This window comes from Egretta garzetta, unplaced genomic scaffold (assembly GCF_000687185.1).
Source record: "Egretta garzetta isolate BGI_Z169 unplaced genomic scaffold, ASM68718v1 scaffold136, whole genome shotgun sequence".
In the NCBI taxonomy this organism is placed as follows: domain Eukaryota; kingdom Metazoa; phylum Chordata; class Aves; order Pelecaniformes; family Ardeidae; genus Egretta; species Egretta garzetta.
In genome coordinates, this window is record NW_009260066.1 from 4601535 (window position 1) to 4626985 (window position 25451).

General features: G+C 37.8%; 1 protein-coding gene across 1 annotated transcript in view; it reads left to right on the top strand.

Moving 5' to 3' along the window:
• RASA1 (RAS p21 protein activator 1) overlaps nucleotides 1-25451 on the top strand; it is a 52366-nt gene that overhangs the window by 7093 nt on the left and 19822 nt on the right. The window contains exons 4-13 of the mRNA XM_009641123.2: nucleotides 1901-2036; nucleotides 2674-2744; nucleotides 5386-5503; nucleotides 6559-6590; nucleotides 8188-8240; nucleotides 8800-8950; nucleotides 15239-15317; nucleotides 18294-18414; nucleotides 20930-21086; nucleotides 23419-23506. Coding sequence (XP_009639418.1) covers nucleotides 1901-2036; nucleotides 2674-2744; nucleotides 5386-5503; nucleotides 6559-6590; nucleotides 8188-8240; nucleotides 8800-8950; nucleotides 15239-15317; nucleotides 18294-18414; nucleotides 20930-21086; nucleotides 23419-23506 — 1006 coding nt within the window. The remainder of the gene's footprint in view (nucleotides 1-1900; nucleotides 2037-2673; nucleotides 2745-5385; nucleotides 5504-6558; nucleotides 6591-8187; nucleotides 8241-8799; nucleotides 8951-15238; nucleotides 15318-18293; nucleotides 18415-20929; nucleotides 21087-23418; nucleotides 23507-25451) is intronic.

Here is a 25451-nt window from a genome sequence, read left to right on the forward strand (position 1 = left end):
CCCCTCATATTTAGTTTGCTAAAAGTGTTATTTTTCACATTAAACTTTTCTTACATTTCTGTGCATCTGAAATCCCAACATTTTAGATGAAACTTTCTTAAACTCTTTTAATTCTTTTGGCAACTCTTGAAAGTTGCATGCTGACATACATGCTTGTGCAGCATATGATTGATTTATAGCATATGCATCTGTCAAAACTAAACCTTTTTTTCACTGAAGTGGTGTTACTTTTTTGGTGAGTCAGAGTAATACAAAATATTTTGAAGGAAAATATTTATCTTCTAATCTTGTCCTTCAGAATTTTCTGTGATTACAGAAGCCTTTCTGTATTTGCTAGCTGATTGTTCTGAAGAAAGGTTTCATTAAAGCTTGGTGAAATAATAATCTGAAACACTAAATTTCATTTAGAACCTAATCTCTATTTTCCGTGGAATCTTACAGAAAATATGGCAAAAGATCTAGCCTATGTCCTTATATTGTTTTCTGACTCCCCTTGCACTGCTATGTGCTTAAAAACTTCGGATTTCGTCTCTGAAGATTCATCTTTGTATACATGTTACATCTCTGTTTAGGAGAAATTGTTTAGTTCAAGGAACTGACTGAGTAGGAAGATTTTGGGGGCAGGAATGTGTCAGAATACTGACCTGCTAAATAAAAAGAGTAAAAATGGAAGAAACCAATAAATAGTGTACTCATTTGGGATGAAGGATGTTTCTTGGCAGTTGAATGTTTGGGTTCCCTCTCGCTCCCCCTTTTGTTTTTGAGTTGTTCACAAGCTTTGTGAAGAGGTCAAACATGAATTAGAACACTGAGAAGATTCAAATATGTTTATTCTTGGTACAGTAATTTTTTTTTTTAACAGCAGAATTTGTTTAGCTTGGTAATAATTTGTTGCTCAATTTCTTACATTTTTATGAGAATGCACGTGAGCTGCTACTCAGGACTCTTCGTGCTGGTGAAGTTCAGGTCTGCTCGATGCCATCAATTTACATGATGTGATTGTTTCTTTTGATTGGTCAAAAATATTAAAGGTGTTTCAGATTAAGTACTACTTCACTTTTGTGAATGACTCTTGAGTGTGACATGAATGTTATATATTATGTTTTATAAGTACTATCAACTCTTTTACCTAAGTAAATAATTTCTGACTGCTTTTAGAGTTTGCATTGACTAGCAGTGTGAACAGACATGGTATTGGTACAACAGTGCATTAACAAATCTCTGTATTCAGAAAAACACAACCCTTAAAGAATAAAATGAACAGTTTTCTAAGAATTCTTCGTTGCGTTATACTACTGAAGTAGTTTTGTAAGATTTTTTTTTTCCTGTTAGTTTGCAAATTTTAAAATTGAGTATAAGGAGATACTTTGATTATTCCAAAGTAATTTCTTAACTTTTAATATGGATGCTAAACTAACTGTAAGAAGGTGACTATTTTTGAAGGTGTTTGTTTTCTGCATTTTATAATCAAGTGCAGTTATTTGTTGTTAAAATATTTTAATACCTTGTTAAGTTTATATGAGCCTGTCATAGAAGATATGTCCTGCATTATACAAGTAATAATGCTGTTGTGTCTACTAGTGCATTCAGTTTTCCAGGACACTCACAATTACATTCTTCTATTTCGTTTGGTTCTGGCAAATTTACTGACTTTTTTGTGATTCAGCACTTCCTTTAGAGTCTTAAAATACTGGTTTATCATGCAATATATGACCGTAATTTTTGTTGAAATATTCATTAGCTAAGATTTGCTTACATGTTTATAGAGAGCTTGTAATACTGCACTTTGCTGAATGTAGAGACTACTTTAAAAATTCAACATTATTCTAACTTCCTTTTTCTTAAAAAAAAATTGGTAGCAAAAAACTTTCTTATGTCAATCCTTTTTTTTTAACAACAGGATTATTGCCATGTGTGGAGACTATTACATTGGTGGACGTCGTTTTGCTTCACTCTCAGACCTAATTGGTTATTACAGTCATGTGTCTTGTTTGCTGAAAGGGGAAAAGCTCTTATTTCCAGTAGCACCTCCAGAGGCAAGTAAAATTTTGAAGTGTCATTTACTTAAATGATAGTAACTTTAATCACCGTTCATAGTTTTCTCTGGAAAAAGCATTGTAAAAGGTTTCCTGTAGTTCTACATAGGCTCAGCATATGTTGAAGGGTAAGGAACATAAAAGTGTATTCTTCCCGATACAAAGTAATGAATTTTAAAAAAAAATAAATTGCTATTTAATGAAAACGTGTAATGAAAATGTGTAGATGTCAGGTGTTGCAGTTAATCTCCAAATGTAGTAATAGCATTGTAAGTAAACAGTTAAACAAGAAAATGTGCAGTTCTTGGCTAGTGAAAAGCACCATTGTAATGTAGCATTTACTGTTCTGTGATATTTTCTGTATCTAGTAACGGTTTCAAAATATGCATCCTGGCAATAACCAAGGTTTCTGAAAATAGGGCTTTTTTCAACAAAACGAGAGCTCTTGTAGCCAACTGTATGAATTGCACTTTACTAGCTCTCAGTGATTTTGAGCTTTGAAAATTGAAAACTGGCAAGGGGGATATAAGTGACTGTCCCCAGTCCTTTGCCTCCGAATAGTGTACCACTGGGGAGAATGTTTCTGCACTAGAAAGAGGAAAAAGTTTTGTCATTGCTCTCTTCTCTTAAATTGTAGCCTGTGGAGGATAGAAGGAGAGTCCGAGCAATTCTACCTTACACCAAAGTGCCAGAAACTGATGAAATAAGGTATGTTTTAATCATAGTAGTAGTTGTGAAATTCTCAAGGGTATTTATAAATACTAATGATTTAAATATGCGTTCATAAGCAAATACTGCCCAGTTGCATCTTAAATTTAACACAGGTTAAAGGATGATGCCTCTCTGGGTTTTTTTTGGAAATCGCAGTAAGACTCTATTCTTGGTATATTTGTTTGTATTAATTGTAAGGGAAGTTACATTAGTTTTATAGAAGTAAAATTAGTAACATTATAGTTTTGATGTACATTTTATAAAGCCCTATGTTTTTCTCCAAGAGGTTAAATTTGTGTAGGAAAGAATTCTGTGCAGAAATGCCTCACGTGAATGTGTCAAATAAATGAGCTAGGCCTTTTTTCCTGAAATGCCATAGAACTAACTAATAGCAAATAAATAGTTCAAGCCAAACCAATTCTGACCACTAGAAAGAGAACATGAACATTGACTACTCATCAATGGAAGAACAGTGTATTTAATGCCACCTTTGAATAATTAAAAAGGAGCAATGTTAAAAAAGCCTTGCCTTTAATGTTCTAGTATTCATTTTCTTACCTGTGCATAGAAACTTGGTGACTATTTTTTCTAAGTTACCTTTTCATCTCTATCCATAAAATGGAGCAAGAATTATTCTCCCTTCCCTTCTCATCCCGCCCTCCTTTTGGAAAGAGTTTATGTTGAACAAATGATACTTTTAAATGTCTAATCTCCTGTAATTTATGATCTTAAAAAAATTGCAGGCCTGTCTCATATACTTTCTTGTTAACTGTTAATCACTTCCTTTCTAGCATTGGCACCTCAAAAATTTTTTAGGGTTCGTCTGTATTCCCCACCTTTCTTGCATTTTAATGAGATGCTATGCAGAAAGAGTCTCATATCCAATGGAAGAGCATGTGCTGGTTACTTGGAATTGACACTGCTTTCCTGAGATGTCAGAATATTTTTTTTTTTTTTTAGATGGAAAAGTAGGAGGAATTGAAAGAGATCTGTAGTGATTTTTAATCTCTCTTAATGAGACAGTCTTAGATTAATAAGTTGATTTAACACACCGGTTGAATTGGGAATTGGTTTGGTTTTGGGAGTATTAGCCTAAGATATAGAGAAAGGTATATGAGAGCTTTATATCCTCACTGGGATGGAAATTTATCCCAAGGCTCACTGTCCAGTCCTATCTGACCTCTTTAAAGAAAGCTGTGAAGATACTGTCTTTGAGATTGTTTTTCTAAGCAGTGGAGAAGGTGGTGGTATGACAGGGGAGGGACTCTCTAATTGCATATTGCAAGTAAGGCTTCCTACTACGTGTAAGAATAAAAAGATAAATTGAGTCCATTAAGTGCCTTACTGCACCTACCAACTTAAGAAGAAAAAGCATCTTATTACTTTGCTATCATAACAAAATTGTATAAAATAGTACCTTTTCTCCCTCTTTTAGTATACAGCTATAATGCAAAGTTCTGTGTTTGCGTTTTGAGATGCATGTGGTTAAAATAGTTCTAAAATTGTGGCATAGCTGGGACCAAAGTTCTCAGGTTGTCCTAGGTCAAGTTAAGATGCTCTTGAAGACTTTATGCATTTCAGAGAATCTTGACTTAAAATTGTAATATCATAGTTAATATTTAGAAAGTTTGATGTATTCCAGGGTTAATTTCAACCTGTGTTCCATGCAGTAACTTAATGTATAGTTCTTTGTAATACAGCTGATGCAGGGTGCTCTTGCTGTCTGTCACCCATTCTCAGCATTTATGTTCGTTAGCAGCTGAATTTATTCTGTGTTTTCAATAGTGGTTTGTTGTTTTTTGTTCTTTAGTTCTTGCTGTTTGCTTTGTGCTCACGTTAATGCCTTTTCTGTTAGCCTTCTTCAAATGAGAGAAATGCCATAGAAATTTGCTATGTAATTTTGGACTGAAATAGTAGTTAATGAGCTTCAATACTTTATTGCTATTTCCTGTACCCTGATGCATCATCAAACTTGATTGAGAAGTCTTGCTGTGCTACAGTGAGAGGTTTTCCTATGACCTGAGCTTGGGATAGCACTTAAGGAGTAACTTACACTAACCTTACAGAAATTAAGCTCCTTTAGACATGTTAATGCTTCTTATTTATGCTTTTCTTGTAGCTAATTGCATGGCTTCTCTGGTAATTGCTCTGTACTCTCCTTGTAGCACTTGTCTTTGTATGTGAGAACACAAAGAATAGATTTTCCAGAGCCTTTTATTATAAAAGATTAGTTTTCAATGAAAGGAGTATTATTTCCTTACAGACTATTAAGTGTATCTCTCGGTATTTCACTTGTGTTTAGTATTTGATTCCCTTGATAAAAGAACAATATTACTATCTTTTCATACTGTTGTGGTGTTATTTTTGTTTTATATGTCCCTAGTGCACTTTGAAGTTGACAGAACTGAAGTAGGTATTAAGATACTAAACGTAGATCAAAAGTATAAATACTCCTATAGAGTTGCCACTTAACTGTGAGGAGAATACACGATGTCCTTCGGGGTATCAATTCATGCATTCTTCACAAACAGGTTTTCTCAAACATTTTGCGGAAGTTATACTCAAGAATTCATTGTCTTCCTTAAACTTTATATTATGATTGTATCTCTGATTTAAATCTTGCTGTAACCCTCTTCAGTTTCCTTAAAGGAGACATGTTTATTGTCCATAATGAATTGGAAGATGGCTGGATGTGGGTTACAAACCTACGGACAGATGAGCAAGGTCTTATTGTAGAAGACCTGGTAGAAGAAGTGGTAAGTAATTTTTATATTCAAATTTCTTAAGTGAATGAGACTTTTTGGTAAAATAATATTAAATAAACCAAAACTAGTTACATTTAATTGCCTGTTTTCTAGTTATGTACTTTTCTAAACTTAGTCATTGCATCTTCTAGTTCTAAAATAGTATAACAAAACTTTTAAGCCTAATTCAGTATCAAAACAGTGCTTATTCACATGTTGTCCAAAGAGAATTACAAACTAATGGTACTGTAAATTTACTGGGCAGTTTCCTAAACCCGACTGTCCCGGTGAAGAATCTGCTACTCATTTAATTGCATTTCTTTTTTATATTTGCCATGAAACGTTCGCAAACTGTACAGAATGCAATTTTACATTGTGGTAGGTCTCTGGTTGTTTTTTTTTTAAGCGTGAAGTGTGGGTTGAAAATATATTGATGAGTGAATTATATTGAGAAGGGCTTGTGTGGGCTCAGAAAGCTAACCAGCTGACCTGCAGATAATTTAGTTACTGTAAGGGAGCACATGGTTTATTATACTTCAGAAGGAGAAAAAAAAAAAAAGAAAAGGTTGTTTGGGTTATTTTTTTTTAACAAGCTCAGCATTGCTTTGGAGTAAAAATATTATCAAAAATTTTTGATAATATTTTTCTGCACAATACATGTATTTTGCTAATAGCAGCATTACCTGCAGATGCTTCTCACAGATCTGTGTCAGGATGTGAATGGCTAAACTGAAGTGGCAGTATTAGACTGTTGAACTGTAGACTGATAGATCAGTGGTTAGGTTAACCTTAGGAAAGCTGAGATTTTAAAAAGTTGCCACCTCTAAAGAAGGACTTGAAACGTGACAGAAGCAATCCTCTGAAATAACATATTTTGGCTGAATTTCGTTTAGTGAATGAAGAGGAAAACTTCTTTTCATAGAACTGCAATAAGCCCTTTAGTTCAAAAATGTCTCAGACTTCTTCACGGTTTTTTTCTACAGAAGGTCTTAACCTATGAAGTTTATTTTTTTTTAAAACTGAGCTGTACTGTTGTCATGCACTTAATATGTTAATTTTCTCATTAGGGAAGAGAAGAAGATCCACATGAAGGCAAAATGTAAGGATTTTTGTTTTGTTATTAAAAGCAACCATAAATGTTTGTAAACTTCAGCTATGAGATTTCCCAGCTTTTGGGAAGGTGAACCAAAGAGTTATTTTTTTGTCTCAAGACTTTTTTCTATGCTAGCTGCTGAAAATGCGTGGATAATTAACATGAAATAGTCCTGTAATAGGTATGCTTATTCCTAATGGGTTTTGCAGTGTTAAAATCCTAGATGAGTCCCTGTACGATCACTTTCAGCCAAAATATGCACAATGGAGTATTTCTTTAAGATAATGTTGGCCTTAGAGGTACTCTTTCTTTTTTTCAAATCTGCACAACTCTAAATGCTGGAGAGAGAGCAAAGTATCATTAGAAAAACAGTAGTACGATAGTTACAGCTTGTATCTGTTAGCTTCACATAAAAACACTTCAGCTTTAAAGTGAAGGCTGGAGGACTACAAGATTTGTTCTGTTTGCTTAAATACTTACTTTTTTTTTTTTTAAAGATTGAATACAATTTAGAATCATCTATGAATTGGTATGTCAAGCTGTTGATAGATTAGTAGCAAAGATGAGTGGCAAAAGAAAGTTAAAAAAAAAAGTCTAGTGGCTTGATTATTTCACGCGGCCCCCATTTGCTTGCCACATATGCACCTGCTGCTTTTTCTCTGTTGCCCAGTTTGCGATCTCCAAGAGGCCGATGGCTGAAGGACGCATTTCTTGTTACCTTAATAGGAGAAAGAAAGTCACGGGCGTGTGTATTTGTTTACTGTTTGCTAGTGTTCTGCTAGTTGATTTGGCAGTAGGGATGCCTTCAAAATGTAGGATTTATTCATTTATTTATTTGCAAAGACGTTTGTACCAGATGCTTGGAGCTTTGATGCTGTCTGTCCGCAGTTATTTGAGCCACTCAGAGGAATCCTGGTGAGACGGTGATTCCTTCAAACATTCCAGAAGCCAGAAGTTATCCTGTAAAGGTAGTACAGAAAGTTAGAACTAGGGCCATGTTTTTAGCTTTCCTTTAAAGGACAGAATAAGCTATTAAGTTGTAATGTTTCAGTCTCTTCTGTATAGTTGTAAGTATCAGGCTGAGACTGGACAGAGGCTGCTGAACTTTTTAGGACACTGCTCTGACACAGGATTCTGGCAAGGTACAAGGTGTAACATCAAAGCAGTTTGTATTCAGTAGTCTAGGTTTTATTTCCACAGCTTCTGGAAGAATTCAGTTTGAGTTTTTCTGCCTCCTTGTTTGAGCTTTGGATTTCATGATTCAAGTAAATTGTCTGTATGAGACTGACTTCAAATAATGCCTATCAAATTATCTACCATTTAGGCCATTAATTTTCATCTCTAAACCCAGTTGGATTTGAACATCAACTCCAAGCGTTGGACGTTTTTATTGAAATTAATTTATACCTGTTAATGCTAGTTTTTTCATGCTGTTGGTAGGACAGAATCATTAAGTAGCATAATCATTGATTATCTCATCTATATGTATTAGGTCTTTTTAAAAAAAGATCAATTCATAGGTACCAGAGCCTTGGATGTCACCACAGCCAAAAAAGAGAGCTGGTGGTCTTGCTTTCTAATTTTTCTCTTCATCTTTGTTAAGATGGTTCCATGGGAAGATCTCCAAACAAGAGGCTTACAATTTGCTGATGACAGGTACTGGTATTTCTGATTGAAATGCAGTGGTAGAGAAATGACACAAAGTCATCCTATTCGTAATAAACTCTGGCAAAACTTCCTTTTATGTGTGAACATCTATGAGTGTCCTAGTCTGACCAGCTCCTGTGGTCATTACCTTGGCAGAATACTACATTGGAAGAGAACTATTGTGGCTATGAGTATCGACTCTCAAGTACAGTTAATTTAATCTTTAAATGAAAACATCGAGATTTCTGACACATATTGTTAAATAGCATACTTTAAATATTAGAATAGAAATCATTAATTTTTGAAAACATGTTATCAAAGTTTTTTGGTATGCTCTTGTAAAGAGATGGCAAAGATGTGGCTGGGTTGCCAGCTGCAGCTAATCTGTTTTGCATTGATTTTGGCAGTTTGCTACTAGTTCATCTAGCTTGAGATCACTGTTGGAAGTTACCATGTAGGCTTTGTATTTCCTCAAGTGTGCAATTCTTGCTAATTTATGTGGAAATAGATTTGATACGGGCTCATATATAACACTAAGAAAAGTAACACTATTATGATATCTTTTCAGTTGGCCAGGTGTGCAGTTTTCTTGTGAGGCCTTCAGATAATACACCTGGTGATTATTCACTTTATTTTCGGACCAGTGAAAATATTCAGCGTTTTAAAATATGTCCAACATCAAACAATCAGTTTATGATGGGAGGCAGATACTATAATAGGTAAGTTTTAATGGTAAAAGGATTCATGCATATTTTATGTTTGTGTAAAAAATTTGTGTAACTTGCTCATGATAATTATTTACTGCTATGATTGTAAGACTGTAGTTTTCTTGATAGTATACTAATCATTTTACCTAACTTAGTAGTTACTTGTCGCTAAGCAAGTTCTTAAAGCTTGCAGAAGCCTGAGCGTGGCTTGTTTCTTTCAAGGTATTGTCCTTCTGTAAACGAGTTTCTTCACACTATAAATTGTGGACTGTATGGATCATACGTGCATCTGTAATTAAGAGAATGCTGTGTTGTCTTGGAAGCTGCTGTTTGTATTTTTCTCTATTTGCAAAAAGAAAATAAAAATGTTAATTTTATCTGAGACATTCAGTAGGGTTTTCAAATAATAGAAATGGATATTTACAGGAACAGGGGAAAAATACCTTCATTGTTGGAAAAAGTAATTAAATTGCATTGTAATATGTGCGTGATACTGGGTTCAGAAATACAGATCACTTCATTTAGAGTAAGCAAAGTTGGGATGCATTCGTTATGCCGTTGGTACAAAAAAATAGTAATTTGTAAAAAAAAAAAAAAAAAAAGGGTAACAAGAGAGACCTTCTCCTCTTTTGTGGGAGAAGCTATCAGTGCATTCCATCCTTGATAATCTTGGTTTTAGCGTTGTCGTAGATGCAAGACTTCTCAATAGTAAAAACTCACCTCCCTCTTTCAACGGAGGCCATTTCAGGCCCCACAAAATCAACTTTTCCATACTTGCTCACCTAGAACCAGGGCATTCTTCATCCCAGTAGAGAATTTCTCTCACTTCCAGCTTGGCTTCTGAGTGAGTAGAAACCCGGCAGCTGGTGTGCCTGAGAAAACATCGAGGTCTCCTAACTAAGAAGTTCAGTGGACTTTTTCATATGACTTCAAATGGACGATGGTGTGAGGCTAAATGGAACCTTGTGAACCTATGCATATCCCACGCCCAAGCTTCTTGAATACCTTCTACATTAATCAGTCTGGCCTCCAGACATCCTCATTGAAAACCAAGCTAGCTGCAGTGTCAGCCTTTCATGAAGGCTCTTTTGCCCATTCTCTAGTTACGTGGCTTCTTAGGAGGATGACGGGCCAGGAGCCCCCACTATGGGTGATACCAAAGTAACTAGCAAATTAGTGGAACTCCTGTTAGTCTCGAATGGTTTTGCAGCATTAAATAGTACCTTCAGAAAGTTACTACATCAAGTAAGTTATTACTTTAGAATACAGTGCTGGATTCACTTGAGGTGTGTATATAAATTACATATATCTGAAGAAGATTCTTTCCATGCTGTTGAATGGAAAACAAGATTGTAAAGCTAAGCAGCACTAAGTTACGACAAAATGCTTTTAAAATTTTTCTAATATTTTGGTAACTAGTTTGCAGAGGTCTTCCTCAGTGTGGAAGAGAATCTGCATAGCTTTAAAAGGCTTCATCTTCGCATGTTTTGGAGCATTGCTAATAGGCTCATATTCAGTCCAACTTAGTATGTGCTGCAAGTTGGTAAACTCCCTGCAAGTTCAGGCATCTAATGAAGTACACAATGCAAGATAATAAGGCTGCAAAAGGAAGATGGTAACTGCTCAAATTCTGTAATTTAAGTTTGCTGCAGAAGACAATAAATAAGGAGTGGGAAAGAGGGAGTAACTTTGTGGGCTTTTTAATTCTTGTTAAATGAGTTAATGAACTAATTCGTTCATTTAATGGGACACTTACTGAAGAAAGAAATCTTTAAATATGTGAAGACTAATGTTTTGTTGTATGGAATAATCGGAAGTGTCTGAAAAACAACAAACAGCACTGAATTCAGCACAGAGATATACAAAGCATGAGTTTATGCAAGATAATGAAACTATAAGCATTTCTTGGGGCACACAGTTCTGTCTTGGCTTATCTAAAAATGTAGTGTTTGTCTTCAAGGTGAACATTTCAGATTTAAGAAGTGCTGCTGCTTGTTTAAATGCATCTGTTCAACAGTTTCCATTGAATATGGGGGGGGGGGTTGTGTTAAGCTGTTTCAATAAATGCTCTCAAGGTATCTCCTTTGAAATCTGATACTAGTATTAGACTAGATCTTTACAAAATTGTCCTTGGTAGTAGAGTATTTTTAATATTCTCTTACAGGTTTTGTGATTGTAATTGGGGTAAAAGATAAAATGAAAGCAGTCTGCTCTTTGTCGCTGAGAGTATTGATTATGATTATACTCTCAATAAATTATAGACCAAGGTTTTTCCATACAAAAGAAAGAAGCTAAACAGTAGTAAGAAAACACAAAATGAAAGAAGCTTGCTTTATTTCTTGGCTAACTTGAATTTCCAGACATGGGCCTGGAACCACAATAAATAACCAATGTAAGCAACAGTATGTCTGCTTGTATTCCTGAAGAAGTTACAGCTGCCTGGGAAGACTTATTTTTTTCACCAATCTGTTCCTTTTGCATGTGCTCCCACCAGTCTGTATGTAACTCGCTTAAAATTTCTGTTGAGGAGTGTGACCGATGGGCTGTGTTTGCAGTCTGTCATATGGAGATCTGCTCTAATTATTTTGTTCTCCTCTATCGGCTCCGCAGAACAGCCAACCTGTAGCCCTTTAGCTGTCCCCTGGAAGGCCCCAATATATAGCACCTATAATACGTACATATTGCGGGGATTCTGTTGACTGTGGTAACGAAGGAGTATTTTCCCATGGGCTTTAGTAAAGTGTTTAATTTTTATGGATCTTTCTGTTTATTCCATGGATAACAAATTACTTCATTAGTCATCTTTCTACATTTTCATGGAAAAATTGGCAAAGTAATTTCTTGGTGGTTGTACCGAGTCTGACTAGGGTGGAGTTAATTTTCTTTACAGCAGCCAGTATGGTGCCACGATTCAGATTTGTTGCTAAAACAGTGTTGATAGCACACCATTGTTTTGGCTCTTGCTGAGCAGTGCTTGCACAGTGTTGAGGCTTTCTCTGTTTTCCAGAGATCTAAATTGACCAGAGAGATATGCTCAGCAATAAAAAACGGAGGGGATGTTTTGTCTTCCAAGGTGGGTGTTGCTCGGACTGTCGGAGCAGCAGTCTGCTTGAGAGGTGGTGAGTGATTGCTTTTGCATCACTGCCCCCCCACCCCGCGCCCCTCCCTTCACTTATTAAACTGTCTTTACCTTGAGCTATGAGTTTTGTTACATCTGCTTTTCCTGTTTTCTCCCCTGTCCAGAGGGCAGGGAATGAGCGCTGCAGGGTGTTCAGCTGCTGGCTGGGGCCATCCCTCCATGGGTCTTTTAACGTCCCCCTCTCCCTCCTCCTTTTCTTGAGCTTTTATTGCAGAGCGTGACATTATGTGGCAGGGAATGTCCCTCTCCTGCTGTGCCCGCTCCCATCTCCTTGCCCACCCCATCCTTCTTGCGGGGTGGGTACAGGGGAGCAGAGTGGAGGAAGAGGAAAGCCTCAACACCACAAGTATGGCTCAGCAATAGTCAAAACACCGGTGCGCTGTCAACGCAGCATTTCAGTCGCGCCTGTAAAACGCAGCACTGCATGGGCTGCTACAAAGAAAAATAACTTCATCCCAGGCAGACCTTGTATAGCCATGATTTTAGCAACTGTGTCATGAGATCTCAGTCCAAAGATGTGCAATTACTGGTGTATGGCTTTTAGCATGAGGGTGATGGAACACTGGAAGAAGTTACCCAGGAAGGTATGGAGTCTCCATACTTGGAGAAGCTCAGGATGTGACTGAACGAGGGCCAGAGCTGAGGGTTTGGGCTAGATGGTCTCCAGAAGTGTTTTCTGTGCTCAACCGGTCTGTGAATAACTTCCATATGTGTTTCATGGTGTGTTTATTACATAAGATAGCATTTACTAACGCTTCAGTTACAATTTTAGAACATGTGGAAGGAAGAGCATACCAGGCCATTTCTGCTGTCCTTTTCTTCTCTCTACCTGCCTTCTTTCCAAAATTCAACCCACGTAACACACAGCATTCAAAAAAACCCTGTGAAATTAGGGGTGGCTTCTAGTGATTCTGTGTCAAAGGAGAAGATGAAAAACATTGGCCCAATAGTTTACAGAGTGAAAAAGCTTTCAAGTTATGTTGAATTTAAGAGACAGCACAATTTGAAAACTTAGACAATTGGAAGATAATTTTGTTTCAACTGGTGGATTAATCTGTATTGTGATGGGCTGAACAATATGGGTTTAATGTTAATTCTTTGTCTTTAGAATTTAACAGTGTGTAGAATGGTGTTGCTTAGTTCTGCTTTCTGGAGTCTTTGTTATTTGAAATGTCAGCTGTTGGAATAACTCTCAGTTCACTCTTTAAGTATTAAAAAATACTCATGATGGTGAGATACTTTTAAAATCATCCAAGGAGCCAAGATCTGGTGAACCTAACAAATCCTATGCTGAGCGTTTTAAAATGACTAAAGTAACTATAATATAGTATTGAGATCCATCTTTATTTCTGTATATCAAATCAAGTTTAACTTTTTTTTTTAAAATCCATGTTTATTTGTGCCTTCCTTGATGCATTTTGTTAAGATTTCTGTTGCCATCAGACATTGAAGAAAGCTATGATTCATTTTCCTGTCCCCTAGATAAGTTTTGTGGTCAGTTTGATTTCATGCTGGACATTTTACATGTTAGATAACTCTGATCGCTTGCAGATTTACATTCTGTAGTGTACTTGTCTGGAGATACCCAGTATCTTTGTATTTGCAGTTTGTTCAGGCATTTGAGCTGCCGCAGTGGTAAGGCAATAGACAAGTGACCATCTGGATCGAGTTCATTTGCGGGAGGAGAGGGCTGCAGAGCCAAGCCCTTAGTCACTCCCTGAAGACATAAAGTCCTAGTCTATATGGTACTCAACTAAAAAAAGGAGTTTTCAGATACAACTGAACCTATTCTTCAGCCCGTTCTATGAAATTGATAGAAATTAGGCACCTGCTACTTATATTGAGGAACTCCTGCTGGCATTTTTAACCAAGGAAGGAGAGGAGGCATTGACAGTCAAGGTATTCTTGATTTGATGAGTGAGAGAAGTTTTAGAATGCGGTTTTACTTACTACAAGATGTTGGCAGTAGCTATTCAACATGCGAAACAGAGTCATTATTTTCTGTAACATGGCAAAGTTTTGATTTTTTATGCAGAAAATGGCATATGCAGATTGCATCTCAGTAAAAATTGAAATAAATTATTTTATTTCAGTAGTGCTGAAAGAGAAATTCTTGTCATTCTACATTCCTGAAAAACAAAAACATTTGTGGGAAGATTAATTATTTTGTCAAGCGTGCACTAGTTCATAGCTTTAGCATGAGAGAGAGAGAGAGAAGTGAACAAAGGTGTCTTGCTATAGTTTTATTTAAATGTTTTTGAGATTATTTTTGCAGTGTCAGATACCATTCCTGTGTTGGACACAACTGTGTCCAGTTGCAACAGGTCAAAGATTTCATTGCTGCATGCCTTGTTGATTATCTTTCCACACACAGCTAGATATCCATGAAGTGAGAAGGTGCATGCAGTATATTTTTGTTTTCTACTTAACAATTTGGTTCTTTTTTTAGGTTGGTATTTTGCATACAAATGATTAATCTCTGTTGATGTTCATGTCACTGTTCTTTATTCCAGTGTAAATTTCAGTAACTGCAAAAATGTTAGAGCAACTCAAATGCCCTGAATTTCAGCTTGTATCTGTCTCTGCTTCTTTCCTGAGCCTTCCATACGCAATTGTAATCTGAATCTGGTGATGAGAATGAATGCTTCCGTGTAGAGGAGGGGATTGAGTATTTAATTTAATGGGATAGCTCCGTGATTTCCAAGTATAATCTATATAAGCTCTGCTACAAACCTTTTCCATTCCTGTTCCTGTCCTCCTGGAAGGAAATTGCTGTGCACTTGCAATATTTCCCATTGCCCTTCCCTCATTACTCTGGGACTTTGAAAATTATTGCCAGTGAAATGGCAATTTTCAGCCTGGTTGGAGAGCTGGTAACGCACACGTGATACTTGAACGTGGAAAAAGCAGTGTCCTCGTTTGGCATTTTAAGCAACTAATTAAAATATTTTGCAGAGTTTAGAATTAATGTGTTCTGAATACGGTTTTGTGAACTTTCTTGACTTCAGTATATTAATAAATTCTCATTGCTACAAATGAGATTATGATGTTTAACACTTGATTTCATTAAAACTTCGTGAGAAAGTTTTCTGTAGCTGTATGGAAAAGGAAGGTCTCATAACCTGTTTAACATTTGAATCCTCTTTTTCTTACTGAAACAGTATTGCTGACATCATTGAGCACTATAGAAAAGAACAGATTGTTGAAGGTTATTACCTTAAAGATCCTGTTCCAATGCAGGTAAGATTTCATCTCTGAGCGTTTGTTGTTGAAGACACAGACCTAATCATCAGCACATCAATTTATGAACTGAATTACAGCAGAGATACCAATGGTAGTTAAACAGCATCACCTCCAATTTTAGTGCTTTCAGCTTGTGTGTTTCTTTTGGTTTAACCTCAAATGCGTTCACTTACCAAAGGTTGGCTTGTAGTCAACAGGAAATACGGTGAGCTCTGTCTGTCCTCTGAGGTGTTCATCCTCTGCTGTGTGCCCCTAGCTCTGGTCCCTGGCTCAACCACGCTGCCCCTTCGTCCCATGTTAGGGGAACCAGGCTGCCCTCCTGTCTGCTGCATCTGCGGTTTTTCTTCTGCCAGGGGAAACCTGTATGTGCAGAAAAGCTGAAGGGATGATTGCAGGGCTGGGTTTGCAGGGCTTGCCCCATAGCAGAAGGTTATCCTAAGAGATCACCAGTAATAAGTGCACCACATCACCTAGGTTTTCCTAAGCTTATAGCTAGCTATAAAGTATGCATGTATATTTTGTTCCCTCTCTGTTCCCAAACTTTCCTGTTTCAATGGTTAAAAATTTGCCTTTCATTTCCTCCCTAAATAGAGTTACGGTCAATTCATACCCCTTTGTGAGATATGTCATATTGATACGAGAACATTTCTTGTAGTCTCCCTTAGCCAGCTCAATAAGCTAAGTATAGCGTAGCTGGTCCTGTCCCTTTGTAATGTTCTCGTAGTTGCCCTGGTGCCACCAATTTTGGTGTGAGCTCAGCTTTCTTGAATGTGGTGGACCAGAACAGTTTACGGTACCGTGCCATAGAGTACCAATTGCCCTTCTCTCTGGAAAATACTTACTGGAAATATCCTAGAATAGGTGTCATGCTGTATGGTGGGTTGACCCTGGTGAGCAGCTAAAGTCAGGATACCCCCTCCCCCCTTTGTTTGCTTGCTCCCCTCTCCTGAAGAATGGGGGCAAAAGCAAAAAAACTCCTGGGTTGAGATAAATACGGTTTAATAAGCAAAGGAAGGGGTGGTGGGGGTGATGCAAAGGCCACCTCCCACAAGCAGACTGATGCCCAGCTGGTCCCTGAGAAGTGGTCACCCAGGAAGACAACCCACTCACACACAGTTTTATTGATGATCATGATGTTATATGGCAGAGAATATCCCTTTGATCAGTTGGTGTCAGCTCTCTGGGCTGTGTCTGCTCCCAGCATCTTGCCCACCCAAGCCACCTTGCTGAGGAGCGGGGCAGAGTGGGAAACGGAGAAACTCTTGAGGCTGTGCAAACACTGATCAGCAAGAGCCAAAGCACTGGGTTATCAACACTGTTGTAGCCACAAAACCAAAACACAGAACCATAGGGGCTGCTGTGACAAAAGTCAACTCCATCCCTGCCAGACCCGGTATGTTGTCATGGCCACGTTCTATCATAGCTCACTCCTTCTGTGAATGAGTCAGCCGTGAAAGTTTCTCATTTTCTGTTCCCTAGTGGCAAGTATCAACAGGTACAACTTTCATGTTGTACTAGTAGACTTACACCTTGTTATTCTGATCTTTCCCATACTGCTAATTGTGTTGTGTCACCAGTCCTTCCCAGTTGTTTGCTGCTGTTAACTTGTGCTCGGTAATGTGGTTGGGACAAAAAAGCAAATATGAATCCTGAGACTGCTCCTTGAAAGGCTTCCCTAGTGACTTTCCTTGTGCTTCATCATTCCTCGTAAATCATGGCAGTAACTGTCTTCATTTTAGCTTTTTGCATATGCACTTACAGTTCCTATATTAATAATCTTCCCCGCATTGACTTAATTTTCCATATGAGACTACCTCAGATTCTTTTAACTTAGTAAAATATATTTGTGATTTTCTTTGTTTAAAAATTTAGTGCTGCAATTTACGTTCAGCTTTGTGTTACTTCTCTTTCACATACTACCATGCTCTATGTTTCTGAGGAGGGAAAAAAATTCAAAAGTCTTGCATACCTTTATGGTCAGTCTGGTTGACTTACTGTGTCTAATGTGACATTTACTTAAAAGTATTTGTTGCTAGATCTTGTATTTGTCACTAAATAGTTGTTTTGTGCACTGTTCCTTGCCTAGTTATGTTACGGAGATCATCTTGAGCTCAAAAACATCTGGATGTTACTTCCATTGTAGGTCCTGTAATTTCTGTTAGTACTAGCAAAGTATTTTTCATCTTGCTTTTTTCATGTTGTTCAAAATCATAGTTCTTGTAGAACTATGATTTTGGACTATGGGCAGGAAGAAAAGTAGAATAATTAGTATGAGCCAGTTCATATATCACTTTTTCATCTCAACGCTGTTCTCACTGCTTGACAGTCTTGCTTTTCATGTTTTCTTACAGCTAAAGAACTTTTGCTGATCAGCTTACTCAGTAAAGGTCAAACTTGGCTTGGCTTTTGGCCATTCTTATTTGTTACTTGCTTTCCCAGATCCTACAGTTTTCTCTGTGAATTTATCCCTTTTCTGCTTCCTGTTTCTGCTTCCTTCTCTTTTCTTGAGTTCTACTCAATTAGGACATGTGAGTTCTAATGAGATTAATGAGGGACTGTGCAACTTTCAGTGAGTTGGTTTTAACTGTGATCTGCACCATTCTTCTTGCTTCAGAGTTTATCCATGATTACTCAGTCCCAAAAGCTTTGGTAGAAGACAGTTAGAAGCTAGATAAATCTTTAAACACTTGCATAAATTTAACAGAAATCACGCTTACTTTGTAGAAGTTGTTCTGTATTCAAAACATTTTTCTTCTATCATAATTCTGGAAATACAGAAATTGTTACTACATTTCTAGCAAAGGCATTGTATGAAAAATTACAGTGCTTTATTAAAAGACATGAGAGAACAACAGTAGTGAGTTGCTAGCATTCAGTAAGATAATCCTGGTTGCAGCTTCATAGTATGCAATTTTTTAATGATTATTTCTGAGCTTAAAATATGTTTGTTTTTTTTTCTTACATGTTTACCAGCACCAAGAACAAGTGCTTAATGATACAGTGGATGGAAAAGAGATTTACAATACAATTCGTCGGAAAACAAAGGATGCTTTTTATAAAAATATTGTCAAAAAAGGTTATCTTCTGAAAAAAAGTGAGTTATGTTTACTTCTCCCAAATCTTTTCTAAAAAGGATGCAGATACGGATCATAGAATCATAGAATATCGAAGTTGGAAGGGGCCCATAAGGATCATCGAGTCTGACTTCCCCGCTCCTCACAGAACTACGTAAAACTAGACTAGATGAGTAAGAGCATCGTCCAGATTCAACTTGAACTCTGACAGGCTTGGTTCCATGCCCAGTTCCCTGGGGAGCCTGTTCCAGCGACCGACCGCCTTCTCAGTGAAGAACCTTTGCCTAACGTCCAACCTGCATTTCCTCTGATGCAGCTTCATTCCATTTCCTTGTGTCCTATTGCTGGTCACCAGAGAGAGGAGATCAGCACCTCCCCTTCTGTTGCCCCCCTTGAGGAAGGTGTAGATTGTGATGAGGTCACCCCTCAGCGATGAGGTCACCCCTCAGCCTTCTCGTGTCCAATCTGAACATGTGTACTTCATTGATTTAGTATAGCAATGGTCCTAGAAAGGACAAAATTGAAGTGGGCAGAAGGTTCTATGAAGTGTTTGAAGAGTATGAAAGATCTCTTTCCTTAGGTAGTGCATGAATAGAACAACATGATGCATAAAATTATGTGCAGTGTGAAAATGTTGATTGGCAGTTGTTCTGAAAAAAATCAGAGCACAGCACAAAAACCAGGCATCCTTGTCAAGCATTCAAATTCATCCTTTGTAGCGTTCAAGCTCATTAAGAGAAGTGTACATTCATGAAAAGTGTTTGTATTTAATATAGAACTCATTAAATTCCAGCTGATAGAGTAGGTTAGAGCTAGAATAGTATAAATCTTTACATTTGTTGGAGGACACAGCTGGTTTAATCTTGTTGTTCCAAGTTGGGTCATATGTTTTAGATCTTAAATTTAAAATGTACATTCTGCTGTACGAGATACATAGTGACTTTTTTAGATTTCTAACACTGACATAGTCAGCGTAACATGCAATAAATACATTAAAAGCTGACTGCTTGACTCATCTCAGTCTAACCCCGAAGAACTGCCATTGAGCAAGTCTCTGAAGTTCTGAGGAAGCTAGGGCCTTACCAGGTGTTACAGTTCTACTTTTTAAAAAATCAACATTAATGGAAGCAGAAAAAATATCAGTAATAAAATTTCTGCAAAGGACAGAGACCATAACTAGAAGGGTAAGTTACAGATAGTAATCTGGATAGTGACCAAAGGCGAGAAAGAAGGCATGATTTTAAATGTAGCCAAATGTAAAAGAGACAATGAAAAAAACCAAACCACCCTGAACTGTAGACCCTCTGAACAGAACAAGGAAAGCATCTCTTCTGTGGAGAAGGCTGACACTGAGAGAAGGTGTACAGGGATGTCGTGGAGTGAGGAATCAAAGAATGAATTCGGCTATAGGACAAGAGGAAATGACCTCAAGTTGTGCCAGGGCAGGGTGAGGTTGGCCATGGGGAACAATTCCTTCCCCTTGGGGCTGTCAGGCACGGGAAGGGGTGCCCGGGGAAGGGGTCGAGTCCCCACCCCTGGGGGGATTTAACAGCCGGGCAGAGGCGGTGCTGAGGGACAGGGTGTAGTGGTGGGATGGCAGGGGTAGGGGGGCGGTTGGGCTGGGGGAGCTTAAAGGGCTTTTCCAACCTGAACGATTCTATGATTCTATGAAAACCTTTAGCTAAAAGAGATAATGAGATATTTCAGATGTGCAAAACAGAGTACTGAGTAGGTGTTGAGAGATGCACATAGCTGCGTATGGAACAAATTCAATAAAATCGATCTTCCGTTTAGGAGACAGAGGGTAATAAGCAGATGTTAGATTTGTCTTTTCAAAACAGTGCTTGCACTCACTTATTGAGGACTATGGTGGTTTTATCATGGTCAAAGTATAAAATCAAGGCTGAAAGTTTTTTCTAAATGGTACTGTGACTTATCTATCAATTAGTTGCAGAAAGTTCCTAATCCATTATAGTTCAAGAGAACGTTTTCTCTGAAACAAATGGAATGAACCAGATTCTTAGATATGATTGTTCTTGGGCTATGGTCTGATTTAAGTTTGCATATGTAACCTATTCCCATCTCTGTTCTTCAGCCATACTGTTTTAAGACACTGTAATGCAATCTGTTAAACATTGGTCAGAGTTCATATCAAGAATCTATGTCTTAATTAAAACAGTAGTAATTGGGATCCACAGCATCCTAATTTGCAAACTGTGTAGATACAGCCTTAACACTGACAGGAACTCACTGTCCCAGCAGCTCATAAGCACTTGCTTAATCCTCTTGGGATCAGTGAAAATGTTTAGAGAACCTTTTGCAAGTGCACCTGCATCTGTGAAGAGGGTCTGGTTTTAGCCACATCTTGCATAAAACCCAGTATGTATACTGATATTGTAAATTGTGTGATTCCCTGCACGTTGTTCTTCTGTTTGCAATTTGACAAAAGCTGCTGTCCCCTTTTGTTTTCTTCATTTGCAAAATCTACACTTTCTTATAAACAGTATTGTAACTTTTTGCTTGACTCTCCTACAGGTAAAGGAAAGAGATGGAAAAACTTGTACTTTATATTAGAGGGAAATGATGCCCAGCTTATTTATTTTGAAAGTGAAAAACGAGCCACGAAACCCAAAGGACTAATAGACCTTAGTGTGTGTTCCGTCTACGGAGTACATGACAGTTTGTTTGGCAGGTAGGACACTGCCTTTAGTTCTCCTGTGTGCAGCCGGAGGGTTGACTGCTGGTGCGAGGCAGGTACAAGACATGGGCAATGCGCCGCCGCCTGGCTTGTGTTGTGGCTCTTGGCTCGTACCAACGGCCTGTGGTTGGCGTGGATTGCAAGAGCATGTGTAGACTGATGTGGCTGGTGAACAGCGACTTGTTTAGCCTTGGCAACTGCATTGCTAGCAACTGGACATAAACAACTTCTACTTTGAAATTTTAGAACTAAAGTTTTGTTGTGAAATAGGATGTGATGATGATTTGAGCTCTTCTGCGTTGTCATTTTTCAAGATGGAGTGGATTAATTTTTCGATGTTCCGTTTTACAGATGTTAGAAATTATGAACTGAGGGTTTTAATCCTTTTGAACTTAGAATTGACAAGATCAAGAATTTTGTCAATTCCAAAAGATCTACATTCTTTTGATAGGTACTTGACAGTTAACTTGGTTAGATCGAGTCTGTAAGTGCTTTTTTTATTTAAGAACAATGACTTTTGTTCGATTAGACCAACTTAACAGTAAACTAGTTCATGTAAGTCAAAAACTTCAGAAATTGTTTTTGCACAATTACTGTATTCAGAGATAATTTTCACATCAAATCTTTCTACTAGTATTTTGGTGTTCAAAATATGCCAGCTGCAAGGGATGAGATTGCCAGCAAAGACGTTGAGAATCAAAAGTCTTTCAGGTATCATTGGTAATTAACAAGTGTTAATGTATTTGTTCATTGGTAGTTACAAAAAAATTCACTGTCTTGTATTATAATGTCATATGGAAGAAATAGGTACACTTACTCCTGTGAGTGTTGGATAGAAATTCTGGTTATCCCATGGATCTTAATTATGTAAAAATTATATACAGTCATCTTCCAGTTATTGTTGTGGAAAAATTTTTAGGACAAATGCTTAAAATCAGTGGCATTTCTTAAGCTGCAAAGACTGCTGCTTTTGTTTGTTTGTTTGTTTGGGATTTTTTAATGTTTTTAATACTTCTGGAAAAATCCATTAACCTAATGGAATGAGGAGTGTAGATACAGATAAAAGAGTACCAGAACAGTAATAAAAAAAAAAATTACTGAAATGTTCCTTATGTAAGTTGGCACTTATTCAGGAAGCTTTGGGTGAATATTGTAAAAAAGGAGCATTTTGGTTAACAGCGACTGTCTGTCAAACAGCTTTTAAGAAACAATGTGCTGTGGTTTCATGTGGGTGGGAGATGTGTGGCCGCACCAGCGTAGGAAGCTGAGACAAAGTTCGCCCTGCATTTTAGGCAGCTGGTAAAAACTGCCAGAGCCCTTTTCTCAGAAGTACAGTGAAGTCTGTAGCTTTGCACGGTTCTTTGGTGGCAGTGATTTAATGAGCCCCCGGCCGGGCTGCTCCCTGTGCTCCCCTGCCCCTCGGCAGCATGGCCGCAGAGTGCTGCCTCAGCCTTCCTCCAGGCGGGGAAACGGACGGGGGAACTGAAGACTGAAACTCCTTTGCAAAGGAAGGAACATCCTTCATGTAACACCCATTTTGGGAGAGCTAAATTTCCTTGAACACAGTGTGGAGGTCACGAGTGAAGCGTGCACTTTAAATAGCTTGTGATTTAACAAAACGAAATATTTTTTTATTGACCTTTTGGCAAATGAGTGGAGGTACACCAAATGGCAAACACATTATAACTGCATTTAAGGTTGTAGGGGTTCGTGCCACATGCATGCAATGATTAGTATGTGATCCAATACACATTTTGTTGGACGCGAGAGCCATGGGGCACGTTCAGATAGGGGATTCCTTATGTTAATGTTGTTTCCTGAACTCCTGAAAGAACAAATCCTTAATGTATGATTAACTGGTTGGGAGCTAATGCTGAGCATCTCCTGCTTTTCAGATCTCTAGGAATAGTCCTCATTGACAAGTCTTTTCCATTAGCAGTTGGCTATTTTTTGCCTTGACTGTAAGTCAGCATACACACCTATTCAGCACAGGCCATTCTAAAAGTTTCTCGGTATTCCAAAACACATTAGCTGTACTGGAAGTGCAGTTTGCTTAAAACAACGTAATATATTCAAAACAAAATGCAGTTTTGAAGCACCTGAGAAATCTTCTCGTTGGAGTTCTTCCTCTTCCCATGTGTGATGATGCTACATGTATACAAACAAAAATTGATGCAGTGTTCAATGTTCCTTACTAACAGCCAAAGTGTATCAGTTCAGTGTAAACTTTGTTTTGGCACAGATCAACAAGTGAAGGTGTCTGTTATAATATTATGAAAATCAATAAAACTTACTTTTTTTTTTTTTCGTTTTGTTTCTTTTTCAGGCCAAACTGTTTTCAGATAGTAGTTCAGCACTTTAGTGAAGAGCATTACATCTTTTACTTTGCAGGAGAAACTCCAGAACAAGCACAGGTGAGAGCTTTTGTTGGTAAATATAATTTAGGAAGTATTTTTTTTTGTCCTGTGGGGTTTAATGATATTGCCCTTCTGAAAGAGGATGCAGGTGTGTCACACAGAGTTGTGGCTCCGTCAGCATTAGCAGGTGTTACAACGGAGTAGTAGCAGATTCTGCAAGGGGAATGGTTGGTGCTGAGAATCTAGCACCTACATTTCCAGCACTTGGGGGTTCTACTTTGGACAAGTTCCAGTCAGTTCCCGTGGACTGAACTTCCACTAGTTACCACTGTATGTTTCTGGAGAACGGTTTGGGGTTTTTCGACATAGTTCAATTCAGAAGAGTAATTTACTCTTCAGGCCTTTTCCGGGCTATAAACCAGAACATGGTAAGTGGGAGTTTTCCTTCAAAGGCATGCTCTTGATATGAACTAAAATGCTAATGCACGTATGTGTGCCCAAGTGACCAAAATACATTAAACAGTTGCCTTTTGCAGTTGTTTGTCCTGTCCATTAATTGGTGGTTGTGCATAGTCTTGGGCCCTGATCATGCACAAAAAGTGAGGTTTTCTGGTTTTATTTGGTATCCTTTAGTTTCTAGCTCTCTAATGCTTATGTTTGGTGATTAACAATTGTAGGGTAGGAGCCTAATTCTCTGAAATTCACTCACCAGCAGGAGAGCGTATCCAAGATGAGGCAATGTCCGTGTGTATTAAGTTTACAGCTCTGAAAAGTCCACAGCTCTGAAATACACCCGTTGCATCAGAAGTTAAGCTTTGCATTTGATTTTATTTGAAAGGAATTGCTATTCACCAGAGCACAAAGGCTGTATGAATTTAGTAGTATTCTTGTGTTGTGTATAAAGGAAAGCACAAATTTTCCTGTTAAATCAATAAAAATTTATGAAAGTCACTGAGACGACATCAGAATGGTGTAGTGACGTTTGTCACACAACTCTTAATGTCCTGTCTTTGAGAAGCAGTGTGCTGTATAGTAATTGAGAATAGATACATTCATCTCCATACTTATTACTGTACATTCCTTTTTGTCACATCTGCAGTGTCTTTTGTGTTCTAGAAATTAAAAGAATTAAGAATGTGTAGAAGACAGAATATCCTGTCTTGTTCCCTGAACATTTGGTATAATCTGCTTTTGGGTTTGATCTGCTTACAGGCTGTTCACTGCATTTATACAGAATACAGGGGTTTTTATAATCTGCCTTTGGCCGAGGAAAGTTTATACATATTTCTCTTTTGAGAAAGTTCAGCTTTCTTTACTCTGTAACGTTTCATAGAAGAATAGTTTTGTTTGTATATTAAGGCTCTCTTACAATGTGGTAAATCCATATCAAAGCAGCGCCATCCTATGGGCACCATGGTTTGTACCAAAAAAGTGAACGTCAAATTTAACCTTACATGCTAGTGTCGCTGTGCTTACTGTGGCACATTGCTCATTCTCGCTGCTGTAAGCTTTGGCGTTTCAGAGGAAAGGTTTTCCTGCTATGAGTGAGTACAGAGCCGTACTGTGCATCCGGGAAATATTTCTGCTGGAGTATTTAGGAGGCATTTATTTCTTCTATTGCTACTCCTGAGAATAAGGAAACAAGCTACTGAAACTTCGTGATGCACAGCTGAAAGCTTTTCCTCCTGTGGAAGGTTTTGAAAGCTGAAACCTGATTCACAAAGTGGTCTAGCTAAGAATAGCTGCAGGGCATGTTCCTGTATTTTAAAAATGTGGAAGATACTGCGAAGGGTAAGATTGCAGCAGTGTTGTGGGGTTTCTTTTCGTGGCATTTTTACATTTTAATTTGAGAATAGATGGCAGATCTTTGAGATGCAGACTTAAGACAGCTGTTGGTCAAAACCTAAATTTTGTGCTTTGCAAGAGCTGTAAAAAATTTGGTGTTTGGGGGACAAAAACTAGAGAATGAGGCTGTAACATATCTTCCACCTCCCAAAGGCCC